Source organism: Ranitomeya variabilis, chromosome 3, assembly GCF_051348905.1.
Source record: "Ranitomeya variabilis isolate aRanVar5 chromosome 3, aRanVar5.hap1, whole genome shotgun sequence".
In the NCBI taxonomy this organism is placed as follows: Eukaryota; Metazoa; Chordata; class Amphibia; order Anura; family Dendrobatidae; genus Ranitomeya; species Ranitomeya variabilis.
The window spans coordinates 713,223,146-713,237,789 of NC_135234.1; the positions used below are offsets into that span (position 1 = coordinate 713,223,146).

Below are 14,644 nucleotides of genomic sequence, written 5' to 3' on the forward strand. Positions count from 1 at the left end.
TGTTGGAATGGAGATTATATATATTAGAGCTGGAACAGCAGAGTTGCTGTAGAGGAGACCATATGTAGCAGAGCTAGAACAATGGAGTTATAATGAAGACCAGACACAGCAGAGTTAGAACAGTAGTAGTAGTACCAGATGTAACAGAGCTGGAACCACAGAGTTGATGTAGTGGAGACCAGATGTTGTGAAACTGAGACAGTGGACTTTTGTATTGGAGACCAGTTGCAACAGAGCTGGACCAGCAGAGTTGTTGCAGTGGAGACCAGATGTAGTAAAGCTGGAACAGTAGAGTTGTTGTAATGAGATCAGATGTAATAGAGCTGGAACCACAGGGTCGCTGTAGTGGAGACCAGATGTTGTAAAACTGGGACAGTGGACTTTCTGTTGTGGAAATCAATTGCAACAGAGCTGGAGCAGCAGAGTTGTTGCAGTGGAGACCAGATGTAGTAAAGTTGGAACAGTAGAGTTGTTGTAATGAGATCAGATGTAATAGAGCTGGAACCACAGGGTCGCTGTAGTGGAGACCAGATGTTGTAAAACTGGGACAGTGGACTTTCTGTTGTGGAAATCAATTGCAACAGAGCTGGAGCAGCAGAGTTGTTGCAGTGCAGAACAGATGTAGTAAAGCTGGAACAGTAGAGTTGTTGTAATGAGATCAGATGTAATAGAGCTGGAACCACAGGGTCGCTGTATTGGAGACCAGATGTTGTAAAACTGGGACAGTGGACTTTTTGTAGTGGAGACCTGTTGCAACAGAGCTGGAACAGTAGAGTTGATGTAGTGGAGACCAGATGTAGCAAAGCTGGAACAGCAGAGTTGCTGTAGAGGAGACCAGATGTATCAGAGCTAGAACAATGGAATTGTTATAATGAAGACCAGACGCAGCAGAGTTTAGAACAGTAGTAGTACCAGATGTAACAGAGGTGGAACCACAGAGTTGATGTAGTGGAGACCAGATGTTGTAAAACTGGGACGGGACAGTGGACTTTTTGTAGTAGAGACCAGTTGCTGCAGAGCTGCAACAGTAGAGTTGTTGCAGTGGAGACCCGATGTAGCAAATCTGGAACAGTATAGTTGTTGTAGTGAGATCAGATGTAACAGAGCTGGAACCAGAGTTGTTGTAGTGGAGACCAGACATTGTAAAGTTGGGACAGTGGACTTTTTGTAGTGGAGACCAGTTGCTGCAGAGCTGCAACAGTAGAGTTGTTGCAGTGGAGACCCGATGTAGCAAAGCTGGAACAGTAGAGTTGTTGTAGTGAGATCAGATGTAACAGAGCTGGAACCACAGAGTTGTTGTAGTGGAGAGCAGATGTAAAGTTGGGACAGTGGACTTTTTGTAGTGGAGACCATTTGCTGCAGAAGCTGGAACAGTAGAGTTGTTGCAGTGGAAACCAGATGTAGCAAAGCTAGAACAATAGAGTTGTTGAAGTGGTGTTCAGATGTAGGAGAGCTGGAAGAGAGGAGTTGTAGTGGAGACTTGACGCAGCAGAGATGTGACAGTGCAGTTGTTGTGGTGAGGACCTGGAACAGCAGAATACCCCCTGAGCTGGTTTTAAATGGCCTAGTGGCATGATTTAGTCTGGCGTCTGGTTGCTGCAAAGCAAGAGGAGCAATTTATGGCTAGGTAGTGGAACTGAGACAGTAGAGAAACAGATTGTCATTTTATTCATCATGTTTGAGTACCAAAGTGAACGGCCAGGAGACCAATGAGGAACAAAGGATATTTCAGGTTTTTATAATACTGTTAGAAGAGGCCTAATTTGGAGCTCCTAGTTCCCAATGCAAAATCTGTGGCAGAGCCTCACCTATCTCTTGTGCAGCTTTTGTTTTGAGCGCCCTGCTACCTCTGTACCCCTTAAATCTATGATCCTGATACTGGACAAGTCATCATTCAAAATACATTTGAAGGAAAAAAAAAAGTAAAGAGAAACACCTGTGTCATAGGCAGGAAGAAGCAGATGGTCTTATTACTGAGGGTCCCAGAAATACTCAGTCCATCTCTGGTGTGAACTGGAGGACAAGGCATCAGAGCGACACGGTGACTGCGTATTATTAACACAGATTCCTAATTCCGATCCTTTCTTCAGTGCATTCACAGGGATCTTGCAGCCAGAAATATACTGATAAACAATGGAAAGGAGGCCAAGATCTGTGATTTCGGACTTGCCAGGGACATTATGAATGATTCAAACTATGTGGTAAAGGGCAATGTAAGTCCATCTTAAATCCATCTTCATTGCTTTTCTTGGTCGTTTGAAAAATGTAGAAATGTGTGAGAATTTTCGGTCAGTTCCTAGTTTTAATGGGCCTCAGACTGAGCCTTGGCGAGCACATACAGAGTCAGGGATGGGAAATTGGCAAATGGAAGGCCTATGGCCTACAAAAAGGGTCATGGTTATGTAAAATATTTTCAATGGGTTTCATGCCAGAAATTCCCTCAAGTCCATTTAAAAAAAATATTGGTAAATATGCTATAAAGTATTATTATATTCCTACCAAGGTCAGGTTATCAGTTTATCAAGACTGAACTACTAGAAATCTAAGGTCTCACCAAAGTGTCAATTGTAACATTTTAGAAAATGTGAATGCAATTTTTCATGTGATTTTCTATGAACACATTTATATCCTTTTTGCAGTAGTCTAAAAAATACATTATTGTTAATTTTTTTGCAGCAGAGATATGTCGCAATATTGTAGGAATACAATTATTAACAATTGCATTTGTGTGATAAATGTGCATCACCTTGGAGCCCGAACCTTTCACAGCAGATCGATAATAAGGAAGTCATCAGCACCATCTACAGGACAAATGGGAGTACTGCTAAAAAAATCCAGTTAAAAAGGAACCAAGCCTTCATTTTTTTAATAATTTTGTCCAGCATGGAAAGTTATGAAACTTTGTACATGACTTTATTAATTGAGTTGTCTTTATTCCCATAAAAAACTGCATGTAAGTGGTTTCCAAACCTCTGTTTTTCCTCAGTCTATGTGCCTTCGTTTAGCTGCACTGATATCAGCACGTACTCATTTGGAGTACAGATGATGGCAGTGATGGGTCAGTACCTGTCTCCTCCTTTGAGTGTTGTGCTCATCAGAACAATCTCCTGTAGCAGCTTATTCCCAGAGTTAGTGACAAAGGTGCTGCTGAGCCTTTCACTGCCATCATCTGTACCCCGAATGAGTACGCTCTGATATCAATGCAGCAGAAGGCAGGGAAATAGGCCACAAAAGCAGGAGTTTAGAAGCCCCTTACATGCAACTTTTTTTTTTTTTTACAAGAATGAAGACACATTCCCTAATAAAGTGATTTGCAAAGTTTCATAAGTTTCCATGCCGGATAAAATTAACAAAAAAAAAAGTTTGGTTACTTTTTAAAAGTTTTAGTTTGAAAAAGTTTTTCTTCATACATCACCTCGTGTGTTTCATTTTTCATGTCTGTTCCAGGCTCGACTGCCAGTGAAATGGATGTCTCCAGAGAGCATATTCGATGGGATATATACTATCAAAAGTGACGTGTGGTCTTACGGCATATTACTTTGGGAAATATTTTCTCTTGGTATGGCATATATCGTTAGAATATTGTATTATAAGCATACAGACATGTACATACTTACTGTATATGTAAAGTTTAACATGGATTTGTGTCTCCTTCAAGGAATAAATCCTTATCCAGGCATACCAGTCGATGCAAAATTTTACAAGCTTCTGCAAAGTGGATTTAAAATGGAGCGACCGTTCTACGCCACTGACGAAATGTGAGTATATGAGACTTTATATATTAGTACTGTAAATTCCACCATGTCTGAACATGACCTAGCCCTTCAAGCAGGGGCCTAACCCTCCTGTACCAAGCAGTAGAGGATTAGGCTATATTCCACTCCTTCCTCACTGTTGTTCAGGGTAGGCAGCTTACCACCTCGACGCGCGTCTGGTGAACTGCTGAGGGCAGTTGTTTGTCTGCACTTTGGGCACCTTCACCCGTTACTGGGGTAACTCCAGAGATACGTTGCGATGTTACTAGAGACACCAGACTAGAGGCAAAACACACTACCTACAAAAGAACTGAAGCATATGCCAAGTAAAAATTAAAAAAGATTTTTTATATAACAAATATTAACACACAACTATTAAAAAAGATTCAGTGGATGAATACACACATATGGACCCGAGAACACAGGAATTAATATACCCATGCCACAAACATTCAAAAAAAATGGATGAATATCCAGAGCATAGAAAGACATACATTTTTTTCTTTAGGGTTCCTCAGAAAAGGCTACCTTATATATGGAATAAAGCTTTCTAGAATGTTAATCCCTATTATTTAATTCAATATATTTTCTCTTTGCAAACAGTGCTTAATTAATAATTAATTCCTGTGTTTTCAGGTCCATATGTGTGTATTCATCCACTGAATCTTTTTAAATAGTTGTGTGTTAATATTTGTTAAAAAATTTTTTTTTTTTGGAATTTTTACTTGGCATATGCTTCAGTTCTTTTGTAGGTAGTGTGTTATTTTGGAAGCGCCACTTGTGACTAGGTAACTCTTTTTGGTTAGATGCAAAACACATAGATCTCAAAGCACCTCTCGTGATATTGGTAAATGTAAATGAGAAGGAAAAATGAGTGGATTATTCCACCCTGCTGGAAAAATGATGAGAAACCGGAAGCAAGGAGCTGTAATTTCACGGTTTTATTATTGATGCGTTTCGAAGTATAACACAGTTTTTCTTCAGGATACAACCACATTTTGTCCAAATATTAGAAGGTAGCCGACAGCACAACTGGCAAGGGGATGCCCGTCCTAATTCCACCAGACCCAAGTGGGAGAGTACATACCATGGCAAAGTGAAGGACAGCATCCAATCCAGGTGAAAAAAGTTTCTTTATTGTGCCAAATGCGACGTTTGAACCATCAAAGGTCTTTTTCAAGCATAATCATGCTTGAAAAAGACCTTTGATGGTTGAAACGTCGCATTTGGCACAATAAAGAAACTTTTTTCACCTGGATTGGATGCTGTCCTTCACTTTGCCATGGTATGTACAACCACATTTTGTATCCTGAGGAAGAAGTTTCTTATACTTCGAAAAGTGTTGATAATAAAACCACAAAACTACAGCTCCTTGCTACCGGGTTCTCCTCTTTCTCCAACAGCGCGGAATGATCCACTAATTTTTCCTTCTCATTTACATTTACCAATATCATGAGAGGTGCTTTGAGATCACGAGTCTCAGGTCACAGGACATAGGACGCATAGATGGTCCCTCATGCCTCATTTTCATTCTTCTAACCCCAGAGGTGATTGGCTGGCGGACATGTGTCAGCGTTGTATGAAACAGTAAATGGTAAATCGCTCCGGTAAGGTGTTTTATTTAATTATTGATGTATATAATTTAGTGCACATTTCCTGTGCAAGGAATACACATACAGCTCTGGCAAAAATTAAGAGACCACCACATCAAAATCCTGTCGTGGCCAGCCCAATCTCCAGACCTGAACCCCATTGAAAACCTCTGGAATGTAATCAAGAGGATGATGGAAAGTCACAAGCCATCAAACAAAAAAGAACTGCTTAATTTCTCCTTCGCCTCATTGGGGGACACAGACCATGGTGTGTGCTGCTGCCACCAGGAGGCTGACACTAAGTATTACAAAGAAAGTTCGCTCCTCCCCTGCAGTATACACCCCTCTGCTGGCTCTCAGCTCCTCCCCTGCAGTATACACCCCTCTGCTGGCTCCCAGCTAACCAGTTCTTGCTTAGTGTCCGTAGGAGGCACACGGACTGGTCTGCTATTCAGACCCAAAGAATCTTTTTACTTTTACCTTTTACCGGACGAAGGGGGCGACGGATTCTTTCATGTTCCGATCTCCCCCGAACCAACAACAGGCGAGCACGGGAGTTTCACCTCTCCGTATCCTCTCCTGCGACGTGGGAAGCCACTGCCTGAGCTGATTCTAGGGGCGACGGGCCCCTTCATGGGACCGATCTCCCCCCTCCCTTATCAGACGAGCACTGGAGTGTCACCTCCAGTATCCTCTTCTGCAGCCAGGCCTATTGCCGGACATCAGCCCTGCCCACCAGGTTATACCCTCGGCTGTACAGAGGCACTCTCCAGTGTGGCGTCCGAGCAGCCCCCACTGCACCACCACTATTAAGAGCGGATGGTACAAGGAGGCGGACGGTTCCTCTCCTCCTCCCTAACAAACGGATGATGGATTGAGGTTTATCCCTGCACCGTCCACGCTGCACAGAACAGCGCTGAAACCCACATCCGCGGCGGCTCCATACCAGGACGCGCACCGATGGTGAGTGGATCCATCTTCAGAGGGATATCCATAAAGGCGCAGGCAGCCTTAGCCACTTTCCTGTGGCCCACCTCTCTGAGGTAACGCTCTGGCCGGCTACAAAAATTTAGCCCCTGGCTTCGGCCGATGTGTAGGCTGCATCCCGGAAGTCTCCTGAAACGCCCCGCTGGTGTCGCCCGCCTGCTACAGAAATTTAGGCCCCGGCTTGGGCCTATTCAGCATCGTGTCCGTCGCTCCGCCCCCCGAGTTGGCGCTTCTCGCTCTCTGCGAGATTTTATCTTCTCTGCAGCTCACAGTGGCCATCTTGGTCCACCCGGCCGGCTCACACTGGGGCAACGATTTTTAGCATTAAGGGGGCACAACCACTCTACATCAAGGCATTAAACGCGCAAGTATTCTCCCTTCTTAAAGGCACATGTAGTATTGTCTGGTTTTAAAGGCGCATGTCCAGTATTGTCTGTTCTTAAAGGCGCAGGTCCAGTATTGTCTGGTCTTAAAGGCGCATGACCAGTATTCTCTGTTCTTAAAGGCGCATGTCCAGTATTGGCTGGTCGTAAAGGCGCAGGTCCAATATTGTCTGTTCTTAAGGGCGCATGTCCAGTATTGTCTGGTCTTAAAGGAGCATGTCCAGTATTGTCTGGTCTTAAAGGCGCATGTCTAGTATTGTCTGGTCTTAAAGGCACGTGACCAGTTTTCCCTGGTCTTAAAGGCGCATGGCTAGCATACCCTGGTCTTACGCACATGGCCAGTATGCCCTGGTCTTAAAGGCGCATGACCAGTATTCCTGGTCTTAAAGGCACATGACCAGTATTCCCTGGTCTTAAAGGCGCATGACCAGTACTTCTTGGTCTTAAGGGCACATGTCCAGTATTACCTGGTCTTAAAGGCACATGACCAGTATGTCCTGGTCTTAAAGGCACATGACCAGTATGTCCTGGTCTTAAAGGCACGTGACCAGTATGCCCTGGTCTTAAAGGCACATGACCAGTAGGCCCTGGTCTTACGCACTTGGCCAGTATGCCCTGGTCTTAAAGGCACATGACCAGTACGACCTGGTTTTTAAAGGCACATGACCAGTATTCCCTGGTCTTAAAGGCACATGACCAGTATGCCCTGGTCTTAAAGGCACGTGACCATTATGCCCTGGACTTAAAGGCACATGACCAGTATGCCCTGGTCTTAAAGGCACGTGTTCAATATGCCCTGGACTTAAAGACACATAACCAGTATGCCCTGGTCTTCAAAGCATATGACAAGTATGTCCTGGTTCTTAAAGGCACATGACCAGCATGCCCTCCTAAAGGCACAAGACCAGTATACCCTGGTCTTAAAGACGCACGACCAGTATTCCCTAGTCTAAAAGGTGCATGACCAGTATTTGCTGGTCTTAAGGGCACATCATCAATCCGAAGTTGGTCACCCTAACTGAGCTCTGGAGCCTTCGCCACTCATCCCCTAACCGCAACCCATGGTTTTCTCGGACCAAGAGATTGAATCCCTCTGTGAACCCTCTGTGGCTCGGAGTGCTCGCAGGACCGAGATACATGGTCCCTCTCCTACATGGGAGCGTCCGCTAGCAGGGGCCGCAAGTGTTCTAGAAAAATGTACAGGCGTCTGCAAAACTGAAGTTTTTCATTTCCTAATCTCTCCCCCATGATTTGTTGAGAACAACGCTGAATATGGATCGCATATTGCCTTGGATTGCAAGAGCTTCAGAAAAGGAGGGACTCTCCTATTTATACCATCAACAAATCGACGAGCAATTCACTGGACAGAAGCCGCTAAGTAGGTTGCCATACCTGGTCTGATTTTTATGGGCGACGGGTCCTTTTAAGGGCACCGATTCCCCCCACATCTTCAACAGACGAACACATGCAGTGTCGCCTCCATGTATCCTCTTGTGCATCCAGGCCTAATGCCAAACAACCTGCCCTGTCCAGCCGGGGACCTCAACTCTGGGGATGTACAGAGGCACACATCTTTGGCGTCTGAGCACCCCCCTTTGTATCAATTTAGGGGATGATGCAAGAAAGCGGACGATTCCTCTCCACGTCCCTGTTAACAGAATGGTGGATCGAAGGTTCCTAATTTTCTACTCTGCACGAAGATGGCAAGAGGCCTGCTGGTTGCAGCCCCGCATTCTGCCACTTGGCAGTCTAACCGGGTGGAATTTCTTGTGGTATACCTACCAGTATCCCTGCCCGATGTATCCTCAATTAAAAAACCACAGACGGTCGGATAGCAAATCTGGTTCGTTCCGTCTTGTGGCTTCGGGTTCAGCGCTCTACCCTTCTTTAGCGCCACATGATGTTGCTTGACCAATAGTCTCCTTGTCAGAGACCTTATCGACTTCAATTCAAATCAAATCTTCTGAGCGGGAGACTAACAAGGGATCGTATTTTTTCTACAGACCCATCCAGCAGTAGAAGCATTGTCCTGGACAGTCTAGATCTAAGAGATCTTGGTTTCACGAAGGAGAAAATGAAAAGTATGATCATTCCTGGACCTCAAACTTCTAACAACCTTTGACAAGGCCCTCCTTTTTCAGATGCAGTTCCTCCGCTCAGCCATTACTTAAAAAAAAAAAAAAAAGTGTAGTTTTCTGGCATCCATCGACATTCGGTTTTCTTACCCTCACATGCCTACTTTTTTCCCCTCTACAATTATCTCTTCTCCTTTCCATTCGCGAACAGCATTTTCAAGTCACGACCTTGCCCTTCAGCCTGGCTACCGCACCACAGTGGTCGCAACGCTCATAGCAGTTGTCATGTGCTTCTTGCACCCTAGAAACATGGTCGTCCTGCCCTACTCGGTCGACTTTCTAGCCGCTCTACAAGGACTACGCTAAGTCGTCTATATCACTTGCAATACCCTCTCACTTGGGCTAGCAGCTAAACTTAGACAAGTTTTTTCCTCATTCCTAGCCCAGCAGATCCTCTTTGACGATGATCCTGCACAAGAAGGATGGTAATTCTCTCTCTCGAGTCAAGGTCGTGGCCCTTCAACACGGAGCTTGTGCACTTGATCACTCATTCCCTCGGTTCATTCAATTAGCTAGGAGGGTTCTGAGCAATAAGACGAAAACGGAAGTAGTTTTCTTTTGCTCCGCTCGTTTTCAGCAAGTCAACCAGGCTTTCAAAAGGTAGTCTCTAAGCTCCTTCCTCATCCAGAGCCTTCTTCTGGTCCAATGGTTATTAGGGATACCAATGCCCGTCTTCTTCTCCCGATCATTTCTCTGGGGATCCGAACAGTACGGCTAATCCTACAGCAGGTCCACTGCCCTTAGGCGGGTCAACCATCCGTCTTCAATTTGGATAATGCCACGGCTGTGCCATCCGTCAATCATCTCGCAGGTACCCACAGTCAAGCGCCATGGCCGAGTTACCTCGCACTCTCTGATGGGCCGAGATCTATCATTCGGTGATCTCAACAGTACATGTCCCTGGAGTAGAACACTGGGCGGCTGACATATTCAGCCGTCAGGGTTTTCTCCTCAATTGAGTGGGAACTTCACTCGGAAGTCTTCCTTCACATCTGCCTTCACTGGAGTACTCCAGATGTAGGTCGGATGGCGTCCAAGCTGAACGCCTAACTACTCCAGTTCATGGTTTGGCTTCAAGATCCAAGTCCATCGCAGTGCATGCTCCGTTTCTTCCACGGTACCAATTTCCATAACTCCTCTTCCATTACGTCTTGAGATCTTTTTGGAAGCAGAAAAGGCCCCCAGTGATCCCGGGAGACCCGCACTGACCATGTCAGGTTTTCTCGCTTGCGGTACTAGTATTTCTCCGTCTTATTTCGTCAAAACTGGAAATATGGACCTTCTCGCAGGGAGCCTTCACCTGTAGTTCTTCCCTACCGCGTACCGTTAGATCTGGGGGACCTTAATGGTCCTGGGGATCTTACAGTAGACTCCTTTTTTGATCCAGAAAGACTTTACTATCAGGGAACGTCACTCCCCTTTTTTCTCTGCGTTCTTGTCATCCTGATGAGTCTTCAGAGCTTGCCACTCTGTTCCTTTCAGTCTTTTTTCCTTATTACCATCAATGCATCGTTGCCCTCAAGCCATCCCCTTCCATCGTTGCCAAGGTGGTTTTGTATTCCCACTGTTGCAGGGGCATCGTCCTCTCATCTCTTTCGGCTCCAGTCCACACAACGGAATGGGTTCTCCATAATCTGGAAGAAGTGAGTGCTCCAAGTGGGTACGTATCGAGGACGGCGTCCTTCCGAAGGTTGGACACTTTGCTTGGGCTTCTCGATGGTAAGTAGGCTTCCCGACGGTCACAGGAAGGGTTTAGCCGTGTTCATCGGCCACGTTAGCCTGGTGTATTCTTTTCACCATCCAGGAGTCCTTCCGTGCTAGATGTCAGCCTATCTCCCTGTCTCAGGGCTCTAGGCACCAGGCGTCGGCAAGCACGACCGCAAGCTTGCAAATTCCTCCAGTCCGCATGCATTCTTGAAGCACTATAATTCACACACTTCCACAGATGTGAGTCTGGGCAGGCGGACTTTGCAGGCCGCCTTGGCGCACTTGTAAGTAGCGGTTACACGGCCTGATCTGATGTTGTCCCCACCCAGGGACTGCTTTGGGACATCCCATGGTCTGTGTCCCCCAATGAGGCGAAGGAGAAATAGGGATTTTTGTGTACTCACCGTAAAATCCTTTTCTCCGAGCCATTCATTGGGGGACACAGCTCCCTCCCTATTATTAGTTGTATTTGTTTTTATCATTTGATATGTTATACTCTCATATATAATGTGACATGCTATACGCTTATATGTTGTTATTGATCTCCTACTGCTTTTGCACCGAACTGGTTAGCTGGGAGCCAGCAGAGGGGTGTATACTGCAGGGGAGGAGCTAACTTTCTTTGTAATACTTAGTGTCAGCCTCCTGGTGGCAGCAGCATACACCATGGTCTGTGTCCCCCAATGAATGGCTCGGAGAAAAGGATTTTATGGTGAGTACACAAAAATCCCTATTTTTGCGCCAGTAGCAGTGTGAAAGACTGGTGGAAAGCATGCCAAGACGCATGAAAGCTGTGATTAAAAATCATGGTTATTCCACAAAATATTGATTTCTGAACACTTCCTGAGTTAAAACATTAGTATTGTTGTTTCAAAATGATTATGAACTTGTTTTCTTTGCATTATTTGAGGTCTGAAAGCACTGGGTTGTTTTTTTTTTAAATTTTGAACATTTCTCCTTTTCGGGAAAAATAATACAAAATTTATTGCTTGGAAATTCGGAGACATGTTGCCAGAAGTTTATAGAATAAACTAGATGGCAGCCCGATTCTAAAGAATCGGGAGTCTAGAATCCATATATACTTTATTTATTCAAATGTAAGAATAATTTGGTGGGCGGGGACCCTCGGCCTCCGATTTGGTTGGCGGGGCCCCACGGCCTCCGATTTGGTGGGCGGGGTCCCTCTGCCTCCGCTTTGGTGGGCGGGGCCGCTCGGCCTTCGATTTGGTGGGCGGGGCTCCTCGGCCTTCGATTTGGTGGGCGGGGCTCCTCGGCCTCCGATTTGGTTGGTGGGGCCCCTCGGCCTCCGATTTGGTAGGCGGGGCCCCTTATCCTCCGATTTGGTGGGCGGGGACCCTCGGCCTCCGATTTGGTGGGCGGGGACCCTCGGCCTCCGATTTGGTGGGCGGGGCCCCTCGGCCTCCGATTTGGTTGGCGGGGCCCCTCGGCCTCCGATTTGGTGGGCGGGGACCCCCAGCCTCCGATTTGGTGGGCGGGGACCCTCGGCCTCCGATTTGGTGGGCGGGGACCCTCGGCCTCCGATTTGGTGGGCTGGGACCCTCGGCCTCTGATTTGGTGGGCGGGGACCCTCGGCCTCCGATTTGGTGGGCGGGGACCCTCGGCCTCCGATTTGGTGGGCGGGGACCCTCGGCCTCTGCTTTGGTGGGCAGGGACCCTCGGCCTCTGCTTTGGTGGGCGGGGCCCCTCGGCCTCCGATTTGGTGGGCGGGGTCCCTCGGCCTCTGATTTGGTGTGCGGGGACCCTCGGCCTCCGCTTTGGTGGGCGGGGCCCCTCGGCCTTCGTATTGGTGGGCGGGGCCCCTCGGCCTCCGATTTGGTTGGTGTGGACCCTCGGCCTCCGATTTGGTGGGCGGGGACCCTCGGCCTCCGATTTGGTGGGCGGGGACCCTCGGCCTCCGATTTGGTGGGCGGGGACCCTCGGCCTCCGATTTGGTGGGCGGGGACCCTCGGCCTCTGATGTGGTGGGCGGGGCCCCTCGGCCTCCGATTTGGTGGGCGGGGACCCCCGGCCTCCGATTTGGTGGGCGGGGCCCCTCTGCCTCCGATTTGGTGGGCGGGGACCCTCGGCCTTCGATTTGGTGGGCAGGGCTCCTCGGCCTCCGATTTGGTTGGCGGGGCCCCTCGGCCTCCGATTTGGTTGGCGGGGCCCCTCGGCCTCCGATTTGGTGTGTGCTCTGCCTGGGGCCACTGTGCTCTGCCTGCCTGGGGCCCCATATGCTGCCTGGGGCCCCTGTGCTCTGCCTGGGGCCCCATATGCTGCCTGGGGCCCCTGTGCTCTGCCTGGGGCCCCTGTGCTCTGCCTGGGGCCTCATGTTCTGCCTGGGGCCCCTGTACTCTGCCTGGGGCCACTGTGCTCTGCCTGGGGCCCCATGTTCTGCCTGGGGCCACTGTGCTCTGCCTGGGGCCCCATAAGCTGCCTGGGGCCCCTGTGCTCTGCCTGGGACCACTGTGCTCTGCCTGGGGCCCCATATGCTGCCTGGGGCCCCTGTGCTCTGCCTGGGGCCACTGTGCTCTGCCTGGGGCCCCATATGCTGCCTGGGGCCACTGTGCTCTGCCTGGGGCCCCATATGCTGCCTGGGGCCCCTGTGCTCTGCCTGGGGCCCCATATGCTGCCTGGGGCCCCTGTGCTCTGCCTGGGGCCCCTGTGCTCTGCCTGGGGCCCCATGTTCTGCCTGGGGCCCCTGTGCTCTGCCTGGGGCCACTGTGCTCTGCCTGGGGCCCCATATGCTGCCTGGGGCCCCTGTGCTCTGCCTGGGGCCCCATGTTCTGCCTGGGGCCCCTGTGCTCTGCCTGGGGCCTCTGTGCTCTGCATGGGGCCCCATATGCTGCCTGGGGCCCCTGTGCTCTGCCTGGGGCCCCTGTGCTCTGCCTGGGGCCCCATATGCTGCCTGGGGCCCCTGTGCTCTGCCTGGGGCCCCATATGCTGCCTGGGGCCCCTGTGCTCTGCCTGGGGCCCCATATGCTGCCTGGGGCCCCTGTGCTCTGCCTGGGGCCTCTGTGCTCTGCCTGGGGCCCCATAGGCTGCCTGGGGCCCCTGTGCTCTGCCTGGGACCACTGTGCTCTGCCCGGGGCCCCATATGCTGCCTGGGGCCCCTGTGCTCTGCCTGGTGCCACTGTGCTCTGCCTGGGGCCCCATATGCTGCCTGGGGCCCCTGTGCTCTGCCTGGGTGTAGGACACTGGTGACGTCACTTATCTCCGGACATTAGCTCCGGACATTAGCTCCGGACAAAGCCACGGAAGTTGGCACAAATTGCAGGAAGTAGTATTCTAGGCAATTATATATTAGATGAATAATTCACATTTTACTCAAAAATCTAATATATAAAGCTGAATGTGTGTATGTGTGTGTGTCCGGGATTGGCATCTGAACCGTCGCAGCTACAGCCACAAAATTTTGCACAGTCACACGTCTGGACCCCGAGAGCGTCATAGGCTATGTTGTGAGGTGAAATTTTAACCCCGCGCTTTCCAATTCACCAAACAATTTTTCCCCTATCTACATAATGGGGAAAAAATGAAAGGAAAAGTGTTGGAGGCAAATTAACAGCTGCCAGATGTGAACAAGGGGGACTTAAAGAATGAGAGCGATGGCGCCAAAGAGTATATACTGTACAGTTGCTAAGGTGGGGCCCCGACATGGGATAATCACCACACCACCACGGGGATATGAACACACACACAAAATGCGCCACACACTACCACGTGCTCAAACACATATGCCACCCTCAGCGCACATTTCACCACACATACACCAACCTCGCCACATAAAAGTCGAAACACAAAAGTCGCCGCTCAAAACTCGCCACGCGCAAAACTCTCCACATGCAAAACTCGCCACACGTGCAAAACTCACCTCATGGAAAACTCGCCACATGCAAAACTTGCACACGCGGAAAAAATGCCACATGCACAAAAGTTGCAACACATGCAAAAGTTGCCTCACACAAAACTTGCACATACTCAAAAGGCACCACACATAAAACTCGCCACGCGCAAAACTCGCCATGCGCAAAACTTGCTGCACACAACTTGCTACACTAACCTGTCACATGCAACTCGACACAC

At 48.9% G+C, this 14,644-nt stretch overlaps 1 protein-coding gene across 1 annotated transcript in view; it reads left to right on the forward strand.

Annotated features, from left to right (window-relative positions):
• Positions 1–14,644, forward strand: part of FLT3 (fms related receptor tyrosine kinase 3) — a 158,441-nt gene that overhangs the window by 127,238 nt on the left and 16,559 nt on the right. The window contains exons 20-22 of the mRNA XM_077298293.1: positions 2,091–2,213; positions 3,448–3,559; positions 3,659–3,758. Coding sequence (XP_077154408.1) covers positions 2,091–2,213; positions 3,448–3,559; positions 3,659–3,758 — 335 coding nt within the window. The remainder of the gene's footprint in view (positions 1–2,090; positions 2,214–3,447; positions 3,560–3,658; positions 3,759–14,644) is intronic.